We start from the raw sequence: 22339 nt of genomic DNA, 5'->3' as shown, positions 1-22339 counted from the left end.
ACAGCTGATGTGTCAGTGGCACCTATCTGTTCTTAGTTATGCTGCCTGCAGGGGCTACATTGACTCCAGAAATGGTTGAAAATTCCCTTGACACAATGGTGTAGCACACCTGTCAGCTTTCCTGAGGCAGCTGAAGCTGTGCCATGATTTACTCCCTGGAGAGGAATACTATGTGTGCACTGCTAACCTGATGCTCAGTAGGAAGTGATTACTTACTTTCCCCAGGTTAAAGTCCTCCTTGTTAATTAGCAAACACCATTAAAAGTAAGCAGGGTTCATTCTGGCAACTGTAAGCATGTTTAAAGGCTCTGTTAGATTTACTTCCCACTGTCATAATGAAGTGGAAAAAAATCCAAGCTGCTTCAAACCAATTACAGTTCTTCCACAATAAACTTAACAAAACATAATTTATTTCTAAAATTTTTATAAAATACTTACATGACCATTAGCTACATCAAGGAGGTCACGTAACCGACAGCCTCTACTATGTCTTCTTTCATAACATATACTGTCTTCTAGGATCACATAATCTGTGCCAAAGGATCGCAGTATTCTGTAAACATCTTCAGGAGATCTCTTGGCATAAATCTGATAAATCTATAAAGGAAAAAAACTAACTTGTAAGACAATAAGTACGTTATTGCTATGTATTTCTTTGTTTGCTCTTTCATGATTCCTTTACCTTGAACTAGAAAAAAGAGATCTATAATCCATACAACTTTTTTCAAAATACATACATATATATGCTGTATCCAGTAGCAATCTAGAGTTTCTATATTACAGCTACTATGATGCCAAATAGCATTGCTGTTGACTACAAAACTGAAAGTTAATGAATCATGCTGCTGTCTGCATAAAGTCCTTGGTAGACACTGTAAAGCTCTTGGAAACTGTCTGTTTTATAGGGAATGACAGTTTTAAGCTCGCTCTCCAGCTTTGTGTGGAGGTGGTTTCTATATTAAATGTAATGTGCTATTTGGGAACTGAAGAGAGTATTAGGCAAATCAAGGAAACACTTCACATAGGTTAAAGAATTGGTTGAGAAGTAGGATATATTAATCCCAACAGAACCCAAACCTGCTCATTCAGAACTAGCTTGGGTATCTAGGTATAGTCATTCAGACATATACCAGCCACAAGAAGTGAGTTAGCAGATCCCAAAGTACTATGAGTTTCACAAATTAAATCCTGGGACTGCAGCTGAAAATAAGCTAAAGCAATGGGTAAAGTGTGCAATGCGACTACCAATGTGTTGTTAGAGATGGCAGGTGTTTTGTGGAGCGGAGCCAGTGACAAGGATGAGTATTAGCTGAAACAACCAGAATATTCTTACCTGTTTTGTTCTCTCTCTCAGATGCTTATCTTCATAATGGGGATGATTAGTTAAGACCCGTCCAGTGCACAGTTTGACTCCTGCTAGTAGCTGCATGCTCCCAGCAAACACTGCTGTGTTTGGAGTGTTTGACCTAAACAAATGTTCACAAGTCTGAGAAGTCTCTGTAGGGGCATTTTGGCTTCAATTACTACAGATCAGAAACAAAAATACTGAAAAAATTCTTCTGCCTCTCCCCTTTTCAAGGAGCAAACTGCTGAAGCAAATGTGTGCACCCTTTCCTCTCCCTCTCCCCACAAGAGGAAGCCTTAAATTCCAATATTCCTTTTAAAAGCATACTCTTAAAAAGCATACATTTGTGAAGTGAATAAATTGCAATAATAAATACAGACTCCTTAAATATTGTAGCATACCTAATGAAAATATTTATGGAAAACACAAGCCTAGAAACTTTAACCAACTTCCGTGTTTCGGTTGTTTTTTTGCATTCACATGTCTGCTGAATATTTATAAATTTCTATAGCCTCATTTTTTCTTTACTGCAAGAAAATTATTGTAACTAAGATTTGCATCTCATAAAATACTCTATATAAAACAGATAAGCTAATCTGAACACAAGCACTTCTTGTTATTGCCTTGCCATTCTCTTGGAATATGAATGCAATAAAAACTTTCCTAATGTAAGACAGACTGATCTTCCCGTTTGGATAATCATGGGAGTGAAATAAAGTAGTCCTGAAAAAGTCACCCAAGTTAAAAACTATGGCTGTGGAAGAATGATGCAGAAGATGCTAGAAAAAAAAACTGTTAATTACTGCTGTTGTAAGTTTGCCTAAAATCAAAGCCAGTGCCTGGAGTTGTTATCTGAATGACAGTTCTGGTATTTCAGGATTGTCTAAATATCCATTATGAAAAAATGATTTCTGCCTCCCACCCTCATGAGTTTGCAACCTAAAATATATGAAAAGGCACAACAGTAGGACACAGCAGACAGACACGAAGTAAAAATGCAAGGCAGTACAGATTACTATCATTAGGCTAATAAAAATGTGTCATAGCCACTTGCGTAGCTAGTACCTAGTGCTCTGTAGGCATATAGCCAAAGGGTGTTCTGTGAAAAGACTGAAACAACAGAAAAAACTATACATTAAACAAAGTAAAATGAAATTAGAAAGGAATGTGAATAGACACCTAAACTCCACACACATCCATCTATGGTAGTGACTGTGCCATGCCAGGGAGCACTTAGAAGCCTTTTGAAACCACAGCTATAAATTCAATCTGCTTTAAGCTCCAGACAGGCTTGAAAATGTTAAGAAACCAAGCATTAAATTTTACTATTGCCTTCCATGAGATAATGCTTAGAAATAATATTTATTACAAGCCCCTCCTAAATATTCTAGCATTAGTATGTTAATCTCATCTAGAGAGGACAGAGATAGTATTTTTAATATGCCAGTTTAACTTTATTGAAATACTAGTTTTTCAGCAGTTTATAAAACCAGTTCCATTTTAAATTCTTTATTTCTTTTTTAATTAAATCATTCAAAGACATCAGTGTCATGAAGTAAGTTTTTCATCAAAATGTCTTAGAACTTAATGCTACACATACGTAATGGCCCTAGGACTAATCGCTGAATCTGTAACAAAACACAATTCTTCAGACTAAGCTGAAAAGAGCATGGACTATGTTCACAGTGGGGCTTGGTAGAGCTCAAACACCTAAATAGAAAATGATGATTCTGAAAATAACTTCCATATGCAGGTGTGTTCATGCCTGGTTCAGCAAAGATCTCTAGTGCTAAATGGCTGTTTCTGTTCCTGTTCAAGATCAGTTTAAGTTTCGTAATGCTCAGCTGTACTCATTTCTGCTTCAGCCTCACCAAGGCAAACCTTCACCTATGATTCCTGAACAGCTCAGTATAATGCAAGCTTACAGGATAAAACTTTGGTTTGAGAGGTTTTTGTTTATTTTAAACAGTTCCCCCAAAATAACCTGCAGGAGTAGTTGCCTTTAAGTCCCTTTTCCATAACTTGTTAAAACACTTTTGAAAGATGAAGAAGATTCTGGTTCAACTCTTTCCCTTTCTAAGAGCATGCTCTCTTACCCAGAAGAGGTGAAATTATTGTTGAATGTGGTTTTTTCTAACTACCAGGTATTAAGACAGCTGTGCCACTTCTTGTTCTTCTAAACACAGGCAGAAAGCACTGCCCCTCGCTCGCTTTTCAAAGCGGTGGCTTATGTGCCTTGTTCCCAGAGGGAGTTTAGAGTTGGGTGTTCCAGGGGAAAGCAGATGTAAATCTCAGGGAAACATGTATGAAGTCAGAGAAAATGATGCAGCTTAAGACATATCACTACCCCTACCTTATCGGGGCCAACCTGGATGGTTCCCCGAGCAGCATGTAGCTACTGCCACTGCTACTCGATGAACTCTTTTCCTGTGCTTTCCTGGTAATGCCAAGAAACCACACTCGGCACTAGGCTGCACTGCCGTGAACAGACACCTGGGAACCGGCACGCTCAGCTTACGTGATGCCTGCCCTTCCTATTCCTAGCTTAAAGGACTTGAGCTGGTAGCAATTACCGAGTCTTTATCTTCTGAAACAGCCGCTAGAGGGAGACTTGACAATTAACTAATAGTCTTCAGGTGCAGCATGATTCCTCTATTTGTGCAAGCCTCTTTCTCTAACGCTCCCACCTGAGTCAGACGCGAACTGCTGTGGTCTGTATCCAAGGCAGCTAATGTGCTTCAAACCACTGAATGACACTTCTCTGTTATAGAAAAACGAAGCAATTTTTACAAATGTCTGAACAAATGATGTATAAAATGAAAGGATAATTTGTTGTTATAGCTTTCTGCCAAGCTCCATACCACACTGCCCAACCTGCAAACAATTTATTCTGTACAAAATGTCACTAAATAATGACAAGGACTTACAGGTCAAACTGATTTACATTATATAATTTAAATGTCACTCCAAGTAGACCTGATGGCATTTTCAACAAATAATCTCATTTATTTTTGAAGCTCTAAGCTTTCAACAAGTTAATTACATCTGAACTAATGGGTAAACTAAGGCCTATAATATAATGTGTGAAGCTTTTCTTCTTTATGTTTAAGAATGCAGAGAATTACATAAGTACTGAAGAATAACTCATTAAAAAGAAAATATTTTATAGAAATTACAGGTCTATGCCCTACTTGTGCAAACCTTAAAGTAGTAGTAATTCTTTCTTTTATTAAGCTGCTAAAGAATTCTTGTGTGCTTGTTTTAAGGAAGTCCTACTGGAATGGCAAACATTGCAACTATAGTTTACCTCATCAGAAATAGAATGACCATTTCTGTTAAGTCCTCCAAAGTTGAACTCTGCAGTCAGCTTTCAAAGCTACAGTACCCGACAAATTTCAGATTATTCTTTTACTAGCATCTGGATGTGATATGAATCTACAAAGCAAAGGGATCACACAGAAGGAGATTCTGAAAAGGGCCTCTCAAATACGCTACTTCAGAATATTTTTTTTCTTAAAAACAGTCTTTTTATTTCCAGAAAATAATATTAAAATATTACAAGATTAGCTGAAAATGATAGGCAGCAAAATATAGTCAATGAAATTGTCAAAGTTCTTTCATTTCTCTGGTTTGGAAAGACTGAAAACAGCAAAAATGGAAAAAGACAGCCACCGAGAAAGAGCAATAGGATGTGTCTTTTGATAGTCCCAGCCCCAATTTTATGCATGCATATTTTGCTCTCATAAAGGAGTGCACTTGCACAGTAGATATAAACCCAGTTCTAAGGCACCATTAAATACATGCCTGAATTTTACTGACAAACCAAGGGTCAATCACAAAGCATAAGCCCTAGTATTTAAGAAAAATTATTAAAAAAAAAAAAAAAATAGTACCACTACCTTTAAAGTGTGAAATATATGCTGAATTTTGGTATGATTACCCTTGAGATCATATATCAGGCACATAAGTAAGTAAGAGTGAAGACTTAGAATTTACAGTTGGATTGAAATTAACAGAAATTATCATCATTGAGACACAGGTATACCACTTTCATAACCTTAGCTGCTTATTTTTAGATCTGTGGGGGTCTCCAATATAAGGCAAAAATTTGCCTTATTGTCCCACACCAAATCAAATACACCTGACACAACCATGCTCTGCCAAAACTCAGTTAACTTTTCCACTGGTATGGCTGTACTTTGAGACTTGTAACAAGCTTTTCTATGCTTTTAGTAACTGCTTATGGTCTTCTAATGTGAGATGAGAGCTGTGAACTACCCTGGATCACTGGTGGAACTAGAATGTAATAAAAGTGAGATGGTAGGCAGAAAAAAGCAAGAGACTGGCATAAGTAAGATCACTATAATAAAATTTGTGCTCTGTAATTGATGCATTCAAATACTATGCAAAAACTTTTATAATAAATATATAAACCGGTAAACTACCTGGAAATGCTATGGTAATTTTAATTAGTGGGATAGTGTATTTTTTTAAAAAAAAGACTGTAGACATTCTACATTGGACAGATGAATAGTTGGCTATTATTCAGACTGTATATTTGGAAAAGTTAATATGCACTCAGATCTAAGCAGATAGAAGGGTGGTCTTGATGTGGAGAGACTGCAGTACAGATGAGTTATTCCTAATTCAGTGCTACACATGACAAATTGGGGCTCTTCATGCTGAGTGTTAATAATGAATAATTAGTTCTTGACACCAGTGGAGCATAATGCAAACTTGACAAATCATTACCTATAGCAGAACTATTGCCTGTTAGTACAGTAAAGTATTTTCCTTACAAATTAAAATTTAAGTAAAGAAAATGAATCCCACCTTGAGGAACATATCATAAATTGCTGTTGACTGGTATTTAATGCATAGACAATTAGCTTTTCTTTACATGAATAATATTTCTAAAAAATAAATTCTAAACAGAAAATCTCACTCTAATTGTCTGTCATGACTTAAAATGAAGAGAGGACAAGCATCAGTTTAGCATTCTCAGCACTAAGAATGTAAGAAAAATTATTCTCACCGGATCCAGTCAAATCCAGTTCATGGCTGGGAATAACTCCACATGCATATTTTATGCATAAATCTATATGTAACTCTATATATTGTACACTGGAGACCTGAACTATCAGACATTTACCATCTCTTAATAAAACAGCAGTGCTAAATGGAACTGGCTGGTAAACATTAGTCATGAGAACATGTCAATATGGCTACAGAGATATTAAATGATGGAAAAAACATGGCTTGCTTTCAAAATAAGTCAGTGAAGGTTTGCCATATATTTTGCTTGTAAATTACTCCTTCTGGCTGATGGACTAAAGAAATTCAACATTACAGAGCATAAAAACATTGCTCAGGGTGGAATGGGCTTTAACTGCTGGCTGACTGGCTTCGCTTAAGTTCACTGTATGCAAAAGCACAACACAGTGCTCCAAGGAAGTTTTACAAACAGTTCAGGGCTAAATGTAGTAAATTTGGATTTCCTTTTAGAATATTTTCCTCAAAAAGGAAATACCTTCCAAATATATTCAACTCCCAGGAATATCTCTGTTCAGAACTTCTCCTAAAAGTTTTTAGTGTTGATCTTATTTAATAGAATATACCCCTTAAGTTCAGTCCCCTAGAGAACACCCTATCTGGCCCTTTTCTCAGGATCTTCTACATGCAGTGTCCCAAACTGCTTCCACCTTTTTAAATACTTTCCTATGCTCTGCGAAAGGCTTTGTAAGAAAGCATAAGTGATGAGGGTAGGATTGAAATGATTGATTCATATTCCTGATACAGACTTCACACCTATGTTGTGTCTTGGAAGTTCAAGTTTGATTATAAATGTTGTTCAAGGCTTAGAACACATATTGGGAATAATTCTAATTTCAGTGTAATTAGGTATATTGAGGGCTCTGAATTCAGATTTGCATCCACTCTGCACACCAGAATTGCTATGCTCTGTAACAAGGTACTGTGTAAGTATGAACAACTTGGATTATTTTAAAGCCCAAGAAACAGACTGCAGGGTAAAGATTTCCCAGCCCTAAAACTTTGTACATCCAAGATTTCTAAAACTGTAAAGTTGAAAAGAGAAGGCCACCCAACAGAGTAGGTAGGAAGGAAAATTATTTCAATGCAAAGTATTATTGATGTTAAGAGCAGTATTACGGAAGAACCTGACACCTCCAAACTTGACATCTCTTTAAACTGGGAACTGTGTGTGCTTATGGGAGCAAGTGGAGTAAACTGCTTCCAGACACACATGCAATGCACTGCCACAATCCTGAACCAGCGCAGAGCAGGCTGGAAGACTACATCTAACTGTAACAGCCATTAATAGGCTAACCTCTAGGCAGCCCACTCCTCCTTAACTCTCCTCATGGGTCATCAGAGTTCACTGACAACCTGTGACAAACAGAAGAGAGCACTATACATAAGAACATTAGATCTACATAAATAGCATTTAAATTAAACAGAAGAAAAAAATCCTCTTACTTAATCCAGTTCATCAGCTCCACAGTGTCTGGGTCATAGAATTCTCTCAGCTCTGACAGTTCATCCATTATTCCTGGCCAGAACTAAAATGAAAACAAACAAAAACAAACTGAAGGCAGAATGAACAAGAAAAGCTCTGCATGTTGGAATGGGTATCTACTTCCTCTCAGTTGGCAACGGATCTTGTCTGGCACATGGATGTTGCAAGTCATAAGCATATCTACACCTCTTATGAAGGAGGTGACTACCATTATAGTGTGTGTGTGTGTGTATATGTAGGCATATATTTACATGCCTATATACATATAGACAGTTTTGGAGCTTGAGATCTGCAGCTTATGCCAGATGACCAGAGAAGAACAAAATGACCAGTTGTGGTGAACCTGAGAACAGCTTTTCTCAGGCCTACCTGGAGGGTCTCAATTCTTTTAGCTGGTAAGAGTATGCCTTAAACTCAAAGGAAAACTAAGAGTTGTTACTGAATGTTACTCTTGTGTATTGCATCTACATTATAAGCAAGTTGTTCCAGTTCCCTGACTGGAGAATAAATTTAAATCCTATAAAGTTACTCCTTGATAGAGTGAGTTTTAAGAAGAGAATCGAGAGATACAAATGTTAACAGTTCAAGATATAATAGTCAAGCCATCAAATAATAGCTATGATGGCAAGAGAAAAGGCACTAGAATTAACATAATGCTATTATCTTTAGAAAGGCAGCTTACAACTAGAGAAGGATGTAGAAAATGTCTCAATCTTTATCAGAACCTAAAATCCTTGCATGTGCTGTGGATGCCATTAATGCATTCCAAAAGGTTGAATCAAAAGAGAACCATGAAAGCCAGAAGAAAAGTATGACTGAATAGTAACATCCAGTAGACTATTTGGGGAAAACAGGTATTTCAAAATTTACCAAAGACAATACCTAAATCAAATATGGAGGAAAGAAATAAGAAGGACTGAAGTAGATTTTGAAAAACTAACAAAAATCTCCAACCAACCAACCGAACAGATGACTTTTTAACAGATTTCTTGTTGTTTAAGCAAGTGAATATTCAAGGGCAAAAGGGAACAATTAGGAAAGATAATTACAATGCTAATAACTAACTGATGGCTTTGCATCAGTCTTACTACAGAGAATATGAAACATATTGTAAACCTGCTTTCCTTAGATAAAAAGGATCCTTGGCTTGCAAAGTGAAATGTCACAGGATAAAGAGTTAGAAAACCCTTGTAATAACATAAAAAGCCATGTATCATCCAATCCAGATAGTATTCATCCCAAGAATGCCAAAGAATTTGCAAATGCTGCTGCTGTGCTACTTAGCAAAAATATGTGATCTTTCATAAAACTGTGATTATGTAGGAAGACTGGAGAGCAGCAGATATAATTGGCCCAATCAAGGGACTTATTCGTGTAACTATATTCTTTCACGAAGGTTGGAAGGGACCTCTGCAGATCATGTAATTCAACCCCCTTGCTCAAGCAGGGTCACCTAGAGCATGCTGCACACGACCGCATTCAGGCGGGTTTTGAATGTCTCCAGAGAAGGAGACCACAACCTCTCTGGGCAACCTGGTCGAGTGCTCCGTCACTCTCACAGGGAAGAAATTCCCCCTCACATTCAGACAGAACTTTCTGTGGTTCAGTTTCTGCCCATTGCCTCTTGTCCTGTCACGTGGCACTACTGGAAAGAGTTTGGCCCCACCCCCTTGACACCCACCCTTAAGGTACTTGTAGATACTGATAAGATCCCCCCTCAGTCTTCCCTTCTCCAGGCTGAACAGGCCCAGCTCTCACAGCTTTTCCTCACAGGGCAGGTGCTCATCATCTTCATAGCCCTATGCTGGACTCTCTCCAGCCTTCATGTCTCTCTTGTACTGGGGAGCCCAGAACTGGACACAGTACTCGAGATGAGGCCTCACCAGGGCTGAGTAGAGGGGCAGGATCACCTCCCTCGACCTGCTGGCAACATTCTTCCTAATGCACCCAAGGACACCATTGGCCTTCTTGGCCACAAGGGCACATTGCTGGCTCAAGGTTAACTTGTTCACTAGAACTGCCAGGTCCTTCTCTGCAGAGCTGCTCTCCAGCAGGTCAGCCCCAAGCCTGTACTGGTGCCTGGGGTTATTTTTCCCTAGGTGCAGGACTCTGCACTTGCCCTTGTTGAACCTCATGAGGTTCCTCTCTGCCCAACTCTCCAGCCTGTCCAGGTCTCTCTGAATGGCAGCAGAGCCCTCAGGTGTGTCAGCCACTCCTCCCAGCTTGGTATCATCCACAAACTTGTTGAGGAGGCACTCTGTCCCCTCACCTAGGTCATTGATGAGTAAGTTGAATGAGATGCGACTCAGTTCTGAGCCCTGGGGAACTCCACTAGCCACTGGGCTCCAACTAGACTCTGCACTGCTGATGACAACCCTCTGAGCTCTGCCTTTCAGACAGTTCTCAATCCACCTCACTGTCTGCTCATCTAGCCCACACTTCCTGAGCTTTCAAAATCGTAATCTGTTGGTCTCTGGGGGCAAAGTCTTCAGGAAAAGTAGTCTGTTGTCAGATGCCTAAATTAGCAACAGAGATTTCTGTCTGGATTGGAAAAATCTTATAGGCTTTACATTTTCTTTTGTTGTTTCTTCTACACACTGTAAAGTTTACAAACTTTAGGCTTAAAAATATATAAATACATATAAAGTACACGAAGGACATACACAATGAACTTTGGTACAGCCAAAGGTATGACTGACTGCTCATGATTAGCATGAGCAGAGCTAAACTACAAATATATACCTTTGACTGGAGCAAAAGTACTTGGCCATACTGAAGATTAACAATCCATTCACTTAACTTCTCAAACTGCATTTTTACTAGCAAAGAAAATTCAAAACTATTTGGCAAAAACCAGGAACTCTAGAGTTGCTGACGCTCTGAAACTGATTTTAAGTGCCAACAACTTATTTAGAAATGATTGATTCATTTAAACACAATTTGATGAATGCTACTCTGCCGAGAAATAGTTAAATGCTGATACTGGACACTGATACTACTGAAATCTATATATAAAGATTATGAAGTGAAATGTAAAGAATATTTAGTACTGCAGAGATGTATGTATGTATGCATGCATATGTGTATAAATGTATTATCTGTAACATAGCTAAAGTATGCATGGAAATACTCCCGAACTTTCACTTTATGTGAGAGATACTGTTTGCTCTATTCTAATGAAGAAAACTTGTGTAAAGAGAACTGCAGATATCTTGCAGGACTTATAGCATGCTGTATGTGTAATCTGAAAGCTAGCTAGAGTTGTAGCTGCATCTGTAGCTGAATAAATTATTTTTCAAGTGATGTATTTGAGATTGTACTAACCATATGCCTCAAAAGAGGCTTTCATTAGCTTATTCAGTATTAGGATAAAACTCCTATTTTGAGGAATGGCATTGAAGCTTATTTTCTCTCACAAATGTAACCATCACAGGTAACAGAGTACAGGTTTGCTTACTATTAGTTCAAAAAAACTAGCCATGATGGCCAGTTAAATTGTGTGTGCGCTGAATATGCAAAGATATTCATGCAATCTGAACATTCATTGTGCATAAGCAGATGAATTCTTATCTGGAAAGGAGGTAAATAAGTCTCTGACCAAAATCTATTTGAGCTGTCAGTTTGGTTATAATGGTTTTGGAAGGAGAATACATAAACCTACTCTCACAGTAGTAATGGAAGGTTTCTAGGATTCTCTTGGTAAGAATTTTTATTCTAACCATTGCCAGAGAATCTGATGACAAGCTTTATCAGTGTGTCAGACAGGCTTTTTTCCTAAAGCCTCACTAACTCTTACAGCTTTGCAGGAAAGACATACATATCCAAATATATCCACCCATCTGGTACCTGTATTTTTGAAGAACTGTCTTTTCAGAGACACAAAAAAATTCCCTAAGAGGTAACAAGTTTCTTTAGTCCCATTGAACACTTTAAAAAATTATATTCTTAATGTCAACATAAATTATATCCCATATTTAGAAGAAACACAAAAATACAGCTTTTCAAGTAGACTGAGCACAATCGGTAACTGAACAAAAGCCTGTAAAGTCCTTGGTGATTTCTTCTGACTTCAGAATTAAATCTGACAATATTCAGGAACTTCAGATCTGCTCATGAACAGTGCTGGAAAATTCTGAATTGATATCTTACGTTTGCCGATCTATGAGAACGCTGTGCTCCTGGCACCACCCATGTCAAAAGAAATGGCAGTATTTCAATTACTTTCAGAAATGGAGTGGGTAAATGGGGAAAAGAAAAATCCCTAAAAAGTCCTCTAGCAGAACAGTAAGGAAATTTAAGTGGAATACTCAGTGTTAAGTTTACTTGATAAACCGTTATAGTCTTCTGTTTGACTTTGTTACCCTATTTTAAAGAGGGGGGAAAAAAAACCCAACAGACTTCCAAAGCTCAGTCTATTAGCAGCTTTCTTAATTATTATGCTTTATTACTACCTTTTTAACTTTAGTAACACAGATCACCTTGAGTTTTTGTGGAGGTAGTGATTTCATGGAAAACTTATTGTGCTAGATATTACAGAAACAATCTCTGCATCAAAGTGGCTTCTGTTTTTTTTGTTTTTTTTTTTTTTGGTCTTTGTAAATATACATGGAAAGAATGGTCTGTCTTTTCATTAAATTAATAGATTTCTAAATTAATAATTTAGAAAAACCTTATTTAGTCTCTCAATCTCTTTCAGCAATAATTTTTAACATGTTATTTTAGCTTGGTGTTCCATAAATATATTGTTTCACATATTCTCATATAAATGTTTAACTATAACAGTTATTTGCTTCTGGGACAGATTAAAGATAACAGAACTATTTGACTAGTTTAATTCTGTACATTTATCTTAAAACATATAAAATGAGGTACATTAGGATTATTTCTGCTCCTACAATGAATCATTACACAGTTTAACAATCTGTACCTTATCTGCAACTTAGTAATTAACAGTTAAAAACTGGAACAGACAGCTTACCCTTTCAGAAAATTATGCATGCAAATCACATCTGGCAACTTACACAAACAACTAGGCCAACACTTCTATCTATGAACAAGTATTTTGACTTCCATGAACTTAAGCGAACCTTTAGGCATAATTTTGTATGCATAAATGCATATGCAATTTAAGCAGGCTATCATAATTCTTAAAATTCAGCTAAAAATCATGTATTTAATTACATATAAGACAAAATCCCTTTAGCAGAAAAGGAAAATCCTATGCACATAAAAAATGCAAAAACTGGAAGAATAAAAGTCTTACCTTATATGAAATGTACAGTAATGTAATTATTGTGAGAGAATATCTAATCACATATGTCTAAGAGAAATCACAAAAATAAACATTGGTTAGTTCTGGTGATAAATTTATTTGGATGGACTTAATTTTTAATGTATTGATCCCTGATAAGTTTGTCAGGCAATGGAATTTTAAGATCCTATTCTAACTCCGTTTTAAAGTAAACCCTTATTTTAAAAAGTAATATAAGCTATAGAAAAAGTAACCTACTACAAAACTGATAGTTTGTATCTGCATACTTAAACCACAAAGTGAAAAAGAAACCACTATGTCATTCAGTGTAACAGTGTAGATGTCTGTTCAGGATGCTGTGATGAAGATATTTTAGTAAAATTGTAGTGATTTTTCATAGCTACATCTATATTGCCATCTAGTGTATTCAAATGGAACTGTTTAATATATAAATATTAGAAAATACATTCCACATATTAAAATTAGTTTATACAAACACACTTTAGCAATATCTAGACTAAGGGGACTACAAAACATTATTCATTTGATACATGGCTTATAACACTGAGTCTTGATTGTTTTAGCTTTGGAGCAACAGATTTTTGTAAAATGCAGTAAGTATAGTGCTAACCCTTCGTGATGTGTAGAGACGAACACATTTCAGGATCAGTCCCCATACTTCTGTACTACACAGACCAAAAGATGCAAATACACACATGTGGGATGTCCAGAGGTACTTCATTCTGGAAGAATATAGAGAAGTTTTTGCTGATTATTCACAGCTCTGCTAAACTGTGTTGATGAGATCAGTTATGTCAGAGAAATTTTGAACACAACTTTCTTAGACTTTTAGGACAGTGAAAGAATTGAGTAAAAATCAACTTTCCCATTAATTCTTGAGCACATCTCTGCTCCCAACTTTGTGGCAAGACTTTTGGGAAGTGTCTCAGTCCAGAAGATGTGCACCAGGAGTAGCTAGAGAAGGAAGGTTGACGGCCAAAGTAGATTACAGCCAGTATATTTTATACTCTTAATAAGTTACACTTTTTCTCGTAAAATCTTTCAGTAAAATGATTAAAAAAAAAAAAATACCTCATTGTGCTTAATGCCAAACATCCAAAAAGAACTGTGTGAATCAAGTTGTAAGCAGCCCCAGGCTTCAGTGCTATTGTGCAGTCTTCCATTTTTTCCATGGATTTTCCAGCTTTAGTTGAACCACTGATTAAATACAAGAAATAAAAAGTGTTATGTCATACACTTCAAACAGTACAGTTGCATGCATTTTAAAAACTATTCTATCCTTCTGCTGCTAGAGAGAAATACTGTTGCAATTAGTCTACAGTCATTTATTCTTCCAACAGGAAATACTCTATCTATGATATAATTAAGCCTGATAGCAACTAACTTGATACAGGACAGGTATTTTTTCACAGTTGTGTGTTTTTTTTTTTTTTTGTTTTTTTTTTTTTTTTGAAGTATAATGGGTTTAAATGAGCTATTATAAAAACAGACAAATGTTTACAGAAAAGCATGCCTGAGCAGCTTGGTTTATTGCTTTAAGCACCTAATCTCATAGGTCTTATTAAGCGAGCTCTTAATGCAAGTAAAGAACTTTAACTGTGATTTGTGGGCTGTTATGGTGTATTTGGATTCTACTAAAGCCATAGAATGGAAGTTAGCTTACAGAAAAGAAACACTGAAAGAACTGGTTATTGCTTGATGTAGGTGGAAGACTAGTAAAGAAGAAAGTTTGGGTTTTTTTGGGGGGGGGATGTGTGTGTGTGGAGGTAATTGGGATAACTGGGCAGTATTTAAAAACTACGGTAAAGTTTGGGATTGTATTTACAATTACAAAAATACAGAGCTGCAGAATCCATTTGTTTTTGAATTGACTGATGTAGTTAGTTTTGCAGAGCTTGGCTAAACGGTACAAAATGCCTTGCAGATGGCTGACTTCACAAGTACTATCTTACCATAATTTTAGTTCGGTAATAATATCCCTGTGTCTATGTCTCCTTGTCTCTCATCCTGTCTTCCATAAAATCTAAAATTCAGGGCATTAGTTATATAAGTTTCCTTGAATTTTTCATTAATTTCAATTTTCACATCATCCCTTTAAATTTTTGGCCAGGTTCAATGTAAAACAAGAGAGGTCTACAATTAACTGTTTACTTTTTAAAAAAAATAAGTTTAGCACTCATTTTCTTCTAGTCTTCTGTAAATTCCTCTGAATGCTATAAAGCATATAATAAAGTAAGTTGATTAAAGCAGCACCTGAACTATCTGGCTAGGGAGACTACCATTAGGTGGCAGCTGGTGGAACAAAGTTGCAGTCTGCCACTCTTGTCTCACCTTTTTACGCAGATCACAAGGAGTTCAGCATTGATTATGCTAGCTCACCTCTGGGCAGCTTGAGGATATCTCCAGAGGAAATGTCTCACAATTTTTTTCCCCCTCCCAAAACAAAGAAACAGACACACAATGAGCAAAAAAGTTTGGAGAAATCTAGGAAAGATCTTGCTGTTTTGTTTAATTTTGAAACATACTTTACATTTTTAGCATTAGCAGGGAGTTACTTATTTTGCCTGATTTGTATATCTCATGTACGGCTGTCTTGTTAGTACTTGTGGAAAACAAAACTGTATATTACTGCATTCAACTGTGAGTTCCTTAGCCTACTGAAGAAAAACGTCACAAAAAATCTGAATTTTTAGAAGATACTGTACCTAAGGTTCTGAAAGGCAACAATTGCAGCTGCTATTGTCATAGGGAAGAGAACAAATATGTAGACGTAAAAAAGTAATGTATCCGAGAGTCTTGAAAAAGTATTTAATGGTAGTAGACCAAAAGCTTCTTCGCAAAGATACAGGTTAGCATCAAAATCTCTAAAGAAAAAAGAATAATTTTGTCATCATGTATCTCATAACTTGCTGCCAAAAAGGACCAAAGTTCCCTTTCTCCAAGCAATAATGAAGCCACAGATGTGATTATTAGGAGGAAAATATGAGAAACATAAGCTAAAGATCTATGATTTATGACCAGTTTTTTAAATGAGTAACAGTGTGCAGGCTTTACTTAAGTCACACAAAAAAAAATAAAATTGCAGCTGAACATATACCTTGTTGCGCCAAATCCAAATTTTGCTTTCAGGAATTTGAATATATGTTCATCTGACTCAAGATTTAGAATTTTCTATGAAGGGAAAAAAAAACAATTATATTCTAACTATAAAAACTTTAAACTTCATGTAGTAAAAAGATAGTGGGTTTTTAGCATTATTTTCATGAAACTGCAGATCAACACAGGCTTACTGAAATATGGAGCTGTGCAACCAAAAGTACATCATAAGCATTCAGTTTGCAACCGTGGTTCTGCGGTCTAAAGACAAGTTATTTACTTTTTTTTTTTCCCTTAAAAAAACAACACCAGAACCAAAACGTAGGGTAGTTTTTCTAATTACAGATAAAGTTTATCCAGGACAAGTTGGTTTTAACTATATTTGAGTTCAATGACTTACCACAGCTTACTGTGATACTTCAATGTGTACTAATTTTTAATCTGCTGTATATGCAATCTCTTGTAAAGACTAAAACTCAAAAGCAGAAAAAATGTTACTGTTGCTAATGTCTGCAAATATCTGCACAAGAAGTAAATAAAAGTATGGAATATTCTACATCATTTTTATAACAAGTATTCATTTTTTAAGTAGATTCACTGAAAAGTAAATAGAATTGGATGAAAAACTTGAAAACGTTCAGCAGTATCATAATATAGGATAGATCTATATTTGCTATAAAACTGCAGGTGAACTTCAAGATATGCATATGTATTTGATTAGGTAGTATTAATTTACGATAGGACTTTTGAATATATGCTTTAAAAAAGATTAACAAAGCAGTCTTCAATTTCCTAAAACCTATTCTCTCAAATGTAGTGGAACCTCACTGTAGTTTTTTGTTTAAAGACATTATGGTAGATAATCCTTTTAACAAATAGCTTTTAATATAATAAATTTGTGTAATTTTTAAAATAAAACAATTTGCTTACCTTGATGAGTTTATTTACTAGAAGAGTCAAGCATGAGACAAATAGCACATGGAGAAAAAGTTTCCCAAGCCTACTAAGCAAGCTTCCCTTTTTTAGATTTTTCTAGAAATAAGAATATATTAACATTTTAAAACATACTTACACTTGACATATTTAGCATTTGTATGTATTTGGAACAAAGACAACATAGACTATTTGAAATTACTTATCTGTTTAGCCTAACACAAATTTAAACCTGATTAGACCTCTGTAAGCAAAAAATATAAACATAACCAAGTATCCAGATCTCCCCACCCACTTTTCTCAGAAACTGAAGGTAATGAAGTCAAATACTGCCCGGCTTTACTTATCTGGCTAAGTCTTATGACCAGCCAAAGGGACATCTTTCAGAGACGGCCCCATTATGCTTACAGAATTGCTGAAACCCAGTGAAAAAATAGTGGTTGTGATCCAGAAATTTCCCCCAATTTCAACAGCTTTGTGTGCCTTTCCATGTATCTATTTGATAGATCTTCCACCTAACTATGGCAAAGGTATGTTCTGACTGTAACTGTCAGGTGATAAACTTTTCAGTAATTTTCTAGTTCAAAGCTCCAGATCTGAGAGTTGTCTTTTGTCTGCTTACAGGCAATTTGGAATATGTGCAGACATCATCTAGCTATAAAAAACACAGTCCTGATTTTAAAAGGAGTTACAGAGAGAGATGCAGTACTAATGGCTATGTAAATTCACATATTCTGGTTGGAAGCTGTCAACAATGACCAGTAACAGAGTAAGAGAACTGTAAATGAAGGAAAAAAAAGTCCTGATCTTTGAGGGTTACAACAGATTTCAGGAAAATGAATTTGACATATGATTACTTCTCATAGAGTATTTTTCTGGAAACATATCTGTAAGTCCAAGACAAGCCCTGCTAAAACAAAGTCCATGTGCAAATTTCTTTTTTTCTTTCAGGAACCAAACTGCAGCTTACACAATCGTAGCTGTTAACAGCAATCACAATTACAGAGTGTGATGTACTCAGTTATGCTGCAGCTAGTGTAATTAAATCATTATTTGATCATGCAATGTTTTTGTTCCTTTACAGTAATTCTTGTAATTAGTATTAGTAATTTAAGATTATCATGCAAGGGGGGAGTTTTTTGAAAACTACTTCTCCTTCTCTCTCTCTCTCTCATCGTTTATTTACTATCTCAAAAATACTTCAGTACGTACCTGAATTGTCCTTGCAATCAACACAGAAGCATTAAAACTGATAAGTAATGATCCAAGAATCATAGAATTAAAGAACTGCAGGACACAGACTAGCAGTAATCCAGAAATTTGAATGATATAGAGCCACATAACCTGTAATAATAATGATATTTTATGCCTACAAACTTAACTGTCTTAACTGTTTTTCCTTGAACATTTAAAAACTTATTTCAACAACATTTTTACAGAAATATACCGTGTTGCACTGAATCATTATTCTCATAGCCATTACTCTATTTATACCCAGAAGTCATTAGATTAATATTTTATATTTTTGCTATGGAAGCCTCATGCTATACCAAATTGGACATCTTGAACACTTGCAGAGTGAGAAAAAGCTAATTACTTAATGTAATTAAGTACGTTCACAAGTAACAAAGCAGATCCTGAGTTCAGTCCTGTATTACAGCAGTGGTCTAGTCAATATTAAATGGTCCAATAAGCTCCAACAGTTTTAAGTTGCACTTCTTGGAAAATTAATATGGAACAACAGTGGTGCATTAAGTCCATTTGATAACAGTTTAAGATGAAGTTGGAAATGGGCCAAACTTCAAGGTAGCTGATTAGTCACATTAATTTGCTAACTTCAGCTTACATTTGCAGATATAATGAGCGGAGTTTAGAAACTATTAAATAAACCACTTATTTTGACATGCAGCCACTATACTAATTTTAAGTTAAACACAATCTCTAATACGTCAGCTTCAAACTCACACTGAAATTAACATGAGCTACTGTTCATCCTGCTGTAAACTTCCTTAAAGCTTAAGTGAGAACCTTTTTCAGACAGTGTAGTATTTATATGGGCTAAGATCATTTCAGTAGAATTTCATATTGAAACTGAATTCAAAAACAGTATTTTCATATACTACAGCATATTTCTGTTTCTTGGGATTGACAATATAAGCTTGCTTATCCTCCCAGTAACACTTGTTTTATTTTTTGGCTCATTCAGTTCAGCAACGTAGCAGTGATAATGTGATAATGTTTTATGGTGAATTTTAATGTAGAAAAGATACTACTTTTCATGAGCAATCTGGTCTATTCTATTTCTCTGTTTGTGGTACAGTGCCTATACAAGAATGGACAATAGTCAGGACAAAAGTCTTACATTGTTATGACTATGTCTCGGGCAAAGATTTTTTGTGTTTCATTTCCTTCCGGCCAGTTCTAGAGGAGATGCTCGCTATTATGGTACATTGACTTATTAGATCTACCATTATGATGGTGGTTAAAAGTGATCCCTTAGTAGTGTCAACACATAGCTGTATCTAAATATTTTTCTATTAAACTTCAATAGCATGTAATAAATTGGAATAAAATTAGACAATGAAGTGAATTAGACAAAATGAAATATAATCAGCTGGAAAAACAGAAGTGGTGTACATTGTGTTTATTCATTTCTATACCTACAATAAATATACTGTAATTATTGAAATTATATCAAAGCAGTGTACATTCTGCATTACTTTTGATATACAGATCACTGAAGAACGTAATACTCCAAAACTAAAATTATTAGTTAAATGACAGAAAAAGTTCAGTCATTTCCAATCATGATCTTACCTTTGCTGTGGGAAGCATGTCAAAGCAGTCTAGTATGAATAACACCAGTGCCTGTATCAGCATCATAAACTGATTAAATTGCCAAGTCAGGCTAAAGAGGAAGGTTGCTATGAATATAGCCAGAAGTGTCAGCCTCTGGGAGAGGGAGGAAAGAATTTTTATTTAACTTTGGTTTCTACAATAACTGCATCTAGGATAACAGTAATTTTTTTTAGAATTCCAGGTTCTTGTATTTATACCTATGTTTTACTGTTTTAACACTACCTGCAAGAAAATAGTGATTTTTTTAGGTCCTTTCAATGCATATAAATTAATATGCAGTATATATTTTATTATGTCATAAATATTAGTTCACCTAAACAAATTGAGGAGTAATGACTTAGACTGCTAGTCAGAGAAAACGTATCATGAATCTGCTTTTACTCCTTCAGATGACAAGAATCTCCTATTAATACAAATGAAATCAAAAGAAGAGCTTTAATCCTTGAGCTTTACGAGCCTTTCTTCTACCCACTTTGTGTCAGCTTCTTATGTTTCTCAAATACACAGCACTCTTGTCTTGTACTCTTTAGAGCTTCCCATTAAAGTTAAAAGCATCCCTTTAATTTTCTTCCAAAGTTGAGCGTATGTATTTCTTCATATTTCAACTACATCTAAATCAATAGAATGTTTGTCTGGTTAATGTTCTCATTTTTCAAGTGCTATATATCTATATCTATCCACTGCTATAAATGCTTATGAAGTATTTTTTCCTTAAGTTTTATAGATGGTTATCTGCACTTCATGTTCCAACCAGAGACCTGATGTTTCTGATACTAGTTTTACCGTCACACTTGTTAGAAATACTCACCTCGTGAGCAGGCTGTAAATGAGTTCTGAGTAGGTATGTGATGGCTGCTATTTGAACTGCAAAGAACGGCAGTGCCCAGTTCTCTCTTAAAGGAATGGTGAATTCTACTCTTGTAGTATCTATTCTGTAGAAAAGAAACAGTTTCATCAATACAAAACAAACAATTCCAACCTGGTGAGGTTGCAATGAAAGGCATGTTTCCTGTTGTGTTTTTTTTTGTTTTTGTTTTTTTTTTTTTTTTACTACAACTTTCTTATTCTATCAATAAATCTACAGGCTCTGCAGTCTATTCCCTTCAACATGTCTGACTCTGAAAAACCATCAGCATGAAAGTTCTGCAAATCCCCCATTCTTTTTGTACCTCAAATCTTATATTTTAACTTAGCTTACTGTTAAAAATTGTATACTTTGAATTAAAGCCTCCTTACAAAGCAGATGATTTAAAAACAAACAGATTCCAAAACAAAAATACCTCCAAAATCCAGCATGTGGAGTTCACAAGTAATTAGTAATTTTACTCCATTTTTGGTTTGTATAAGGCACATACAAGAATAAACAGTTAGAAATTTCTGCCCTATGACTCCAGTGCATTGGATTTGAACACCACTAAACTGATCAGAAACTTTTGATCGTTTTTGGAATGTTCTAACATAAAACTGTGACAGAAGTCAAAGCTCCCCAGAAGGCAGTCATTTATGAAATCTCAATTAAAAGCAAGGAAAAATATCTGTTTTGTCTTTTGTAGAGAAAATATTTGCTAAAAATGAAAACAAGCAAAACAGCTGAGACATGCTTAACTACAGGAAGAAAAAAGATTTCTAAAATGGAGTTATTCCATAGCTTCAGATATACTTCATTTGGACAGCAAGCCTTTATCCAAATCAGTTCTACATATTTATTCTATTTGGGGAAAATTTAACAAGCTTCCATTGTCCATAAATTATTAGAAAGCTGGACAAAACAAATCTGTTCCAAATCTTTTATGAGTGGAAAAGATGACCTCATGAAATGAAGATGCGACTACTGCACTCTGCATATATTTTTAAATTACTTTCCTGTTAGAAGAAAGAACACTAGCTTTACCACTATATACCTATAATCATGCTGTAATTGACATGCTTGCAGATTAACTTCTTTAGAGTTGCTGATTAACATATCAAATAGTTTTGATAGAACTGACACTGTACTTTCATTTCCTTGATTAAGTTACAAATAACAGCCTGTGTTACCAGTCTTAGCCTCATTCCAGCTGCTTTGTGCTGGCCTAAAGCCAGTTCCTTAGTGTTTCTCTCTGAACTGAGAAATCTTCAAGTGATGAAGCAGCAGAGTAGTTCAACTGCCATCTTTTTTCTGACTCTTAATGCAGGAGATGTCTACAGGAATAATGGAATGGAGAAGCTGAACTTCTGATGATCATAGGTTGTTGAAACAATCCCTGGAAGTTATGTATGGGGTGGTGAGGAGAGGCATGAAGGGCATGTAAGAGGA

At 35.6% G+C, this 22339-nt stretch overlaps 1 protein-coding gene across 2 annotated transcripts in view; it reads right to left on the bottom strand.

Moving 5' to 3' along the window:
- DPY19L3 (dpy-19 like C-mannosyltransferase 3) overlaps positions 1-22339 on the bottom strand; it is a 38329-nt gene that overhangs the window by 3593 nt on the left and 12397 nt on the right. Inside the window, exons 6-17 of one of the 2 annotated variants that reach the window (XM_062586739.1) lie at positions 20852-20975; positions 20002-20136; positions 18397-18528; positions 17182-17283; positions 16253-16326; positions 15861-16019; positions 14227-14352; positions 13766-13877; positions 13147-13203; positions 7844-7926; positions 1334-1466; positions 439-597 (exon numbers count right to left, since the gene is read on the bottom strand). In XM_062586739.1, coding sequence (XP_062442723.1) covers positions 439-597; positions 1334-1466; positions 7844-7926; positions 13147-13203; positions 13766-13877; positions 14227-14352; positions 15861-16019; positions 16253-16326; positions 17182-17283; positions 18397-18528; positions 20002-20136; positions 20852-20975 — 1396 coding nt within the window. The remainder of the gene's footprint in view (positions 1-438; positions 598-1333; positions 1467-7843; positions 7927-13146; positions 13204-13765; positions 13878-14226; positions 14353-15860; positions 16020-16252; positions 16327-17181; positions 17284-18396; positions 18529-20001; positions 20137-20851; positions 20976-22339) is intronic. The other variant, XM_062586740.1, reaches the window with a different exon arrangement.

This window comes from Rhea pennata, chromosome 13, assembly GCF_028389875.1.
Source record: "Rhea pennata isolate bPtePen1 chromosome 13, bPtePen1.pri, whole genome shotgun sequence".
NCBI classification, from domain to species: Eukaryota; Metazoa; Chordata; class Aves; order Rheiformes; family Rheidae; genus Rhea; species Rhea pennata.
Note: the sequence above shows the minus strand (reverse complement) of the source record. Positions and strands in the feature narration are given on the sequence as shown.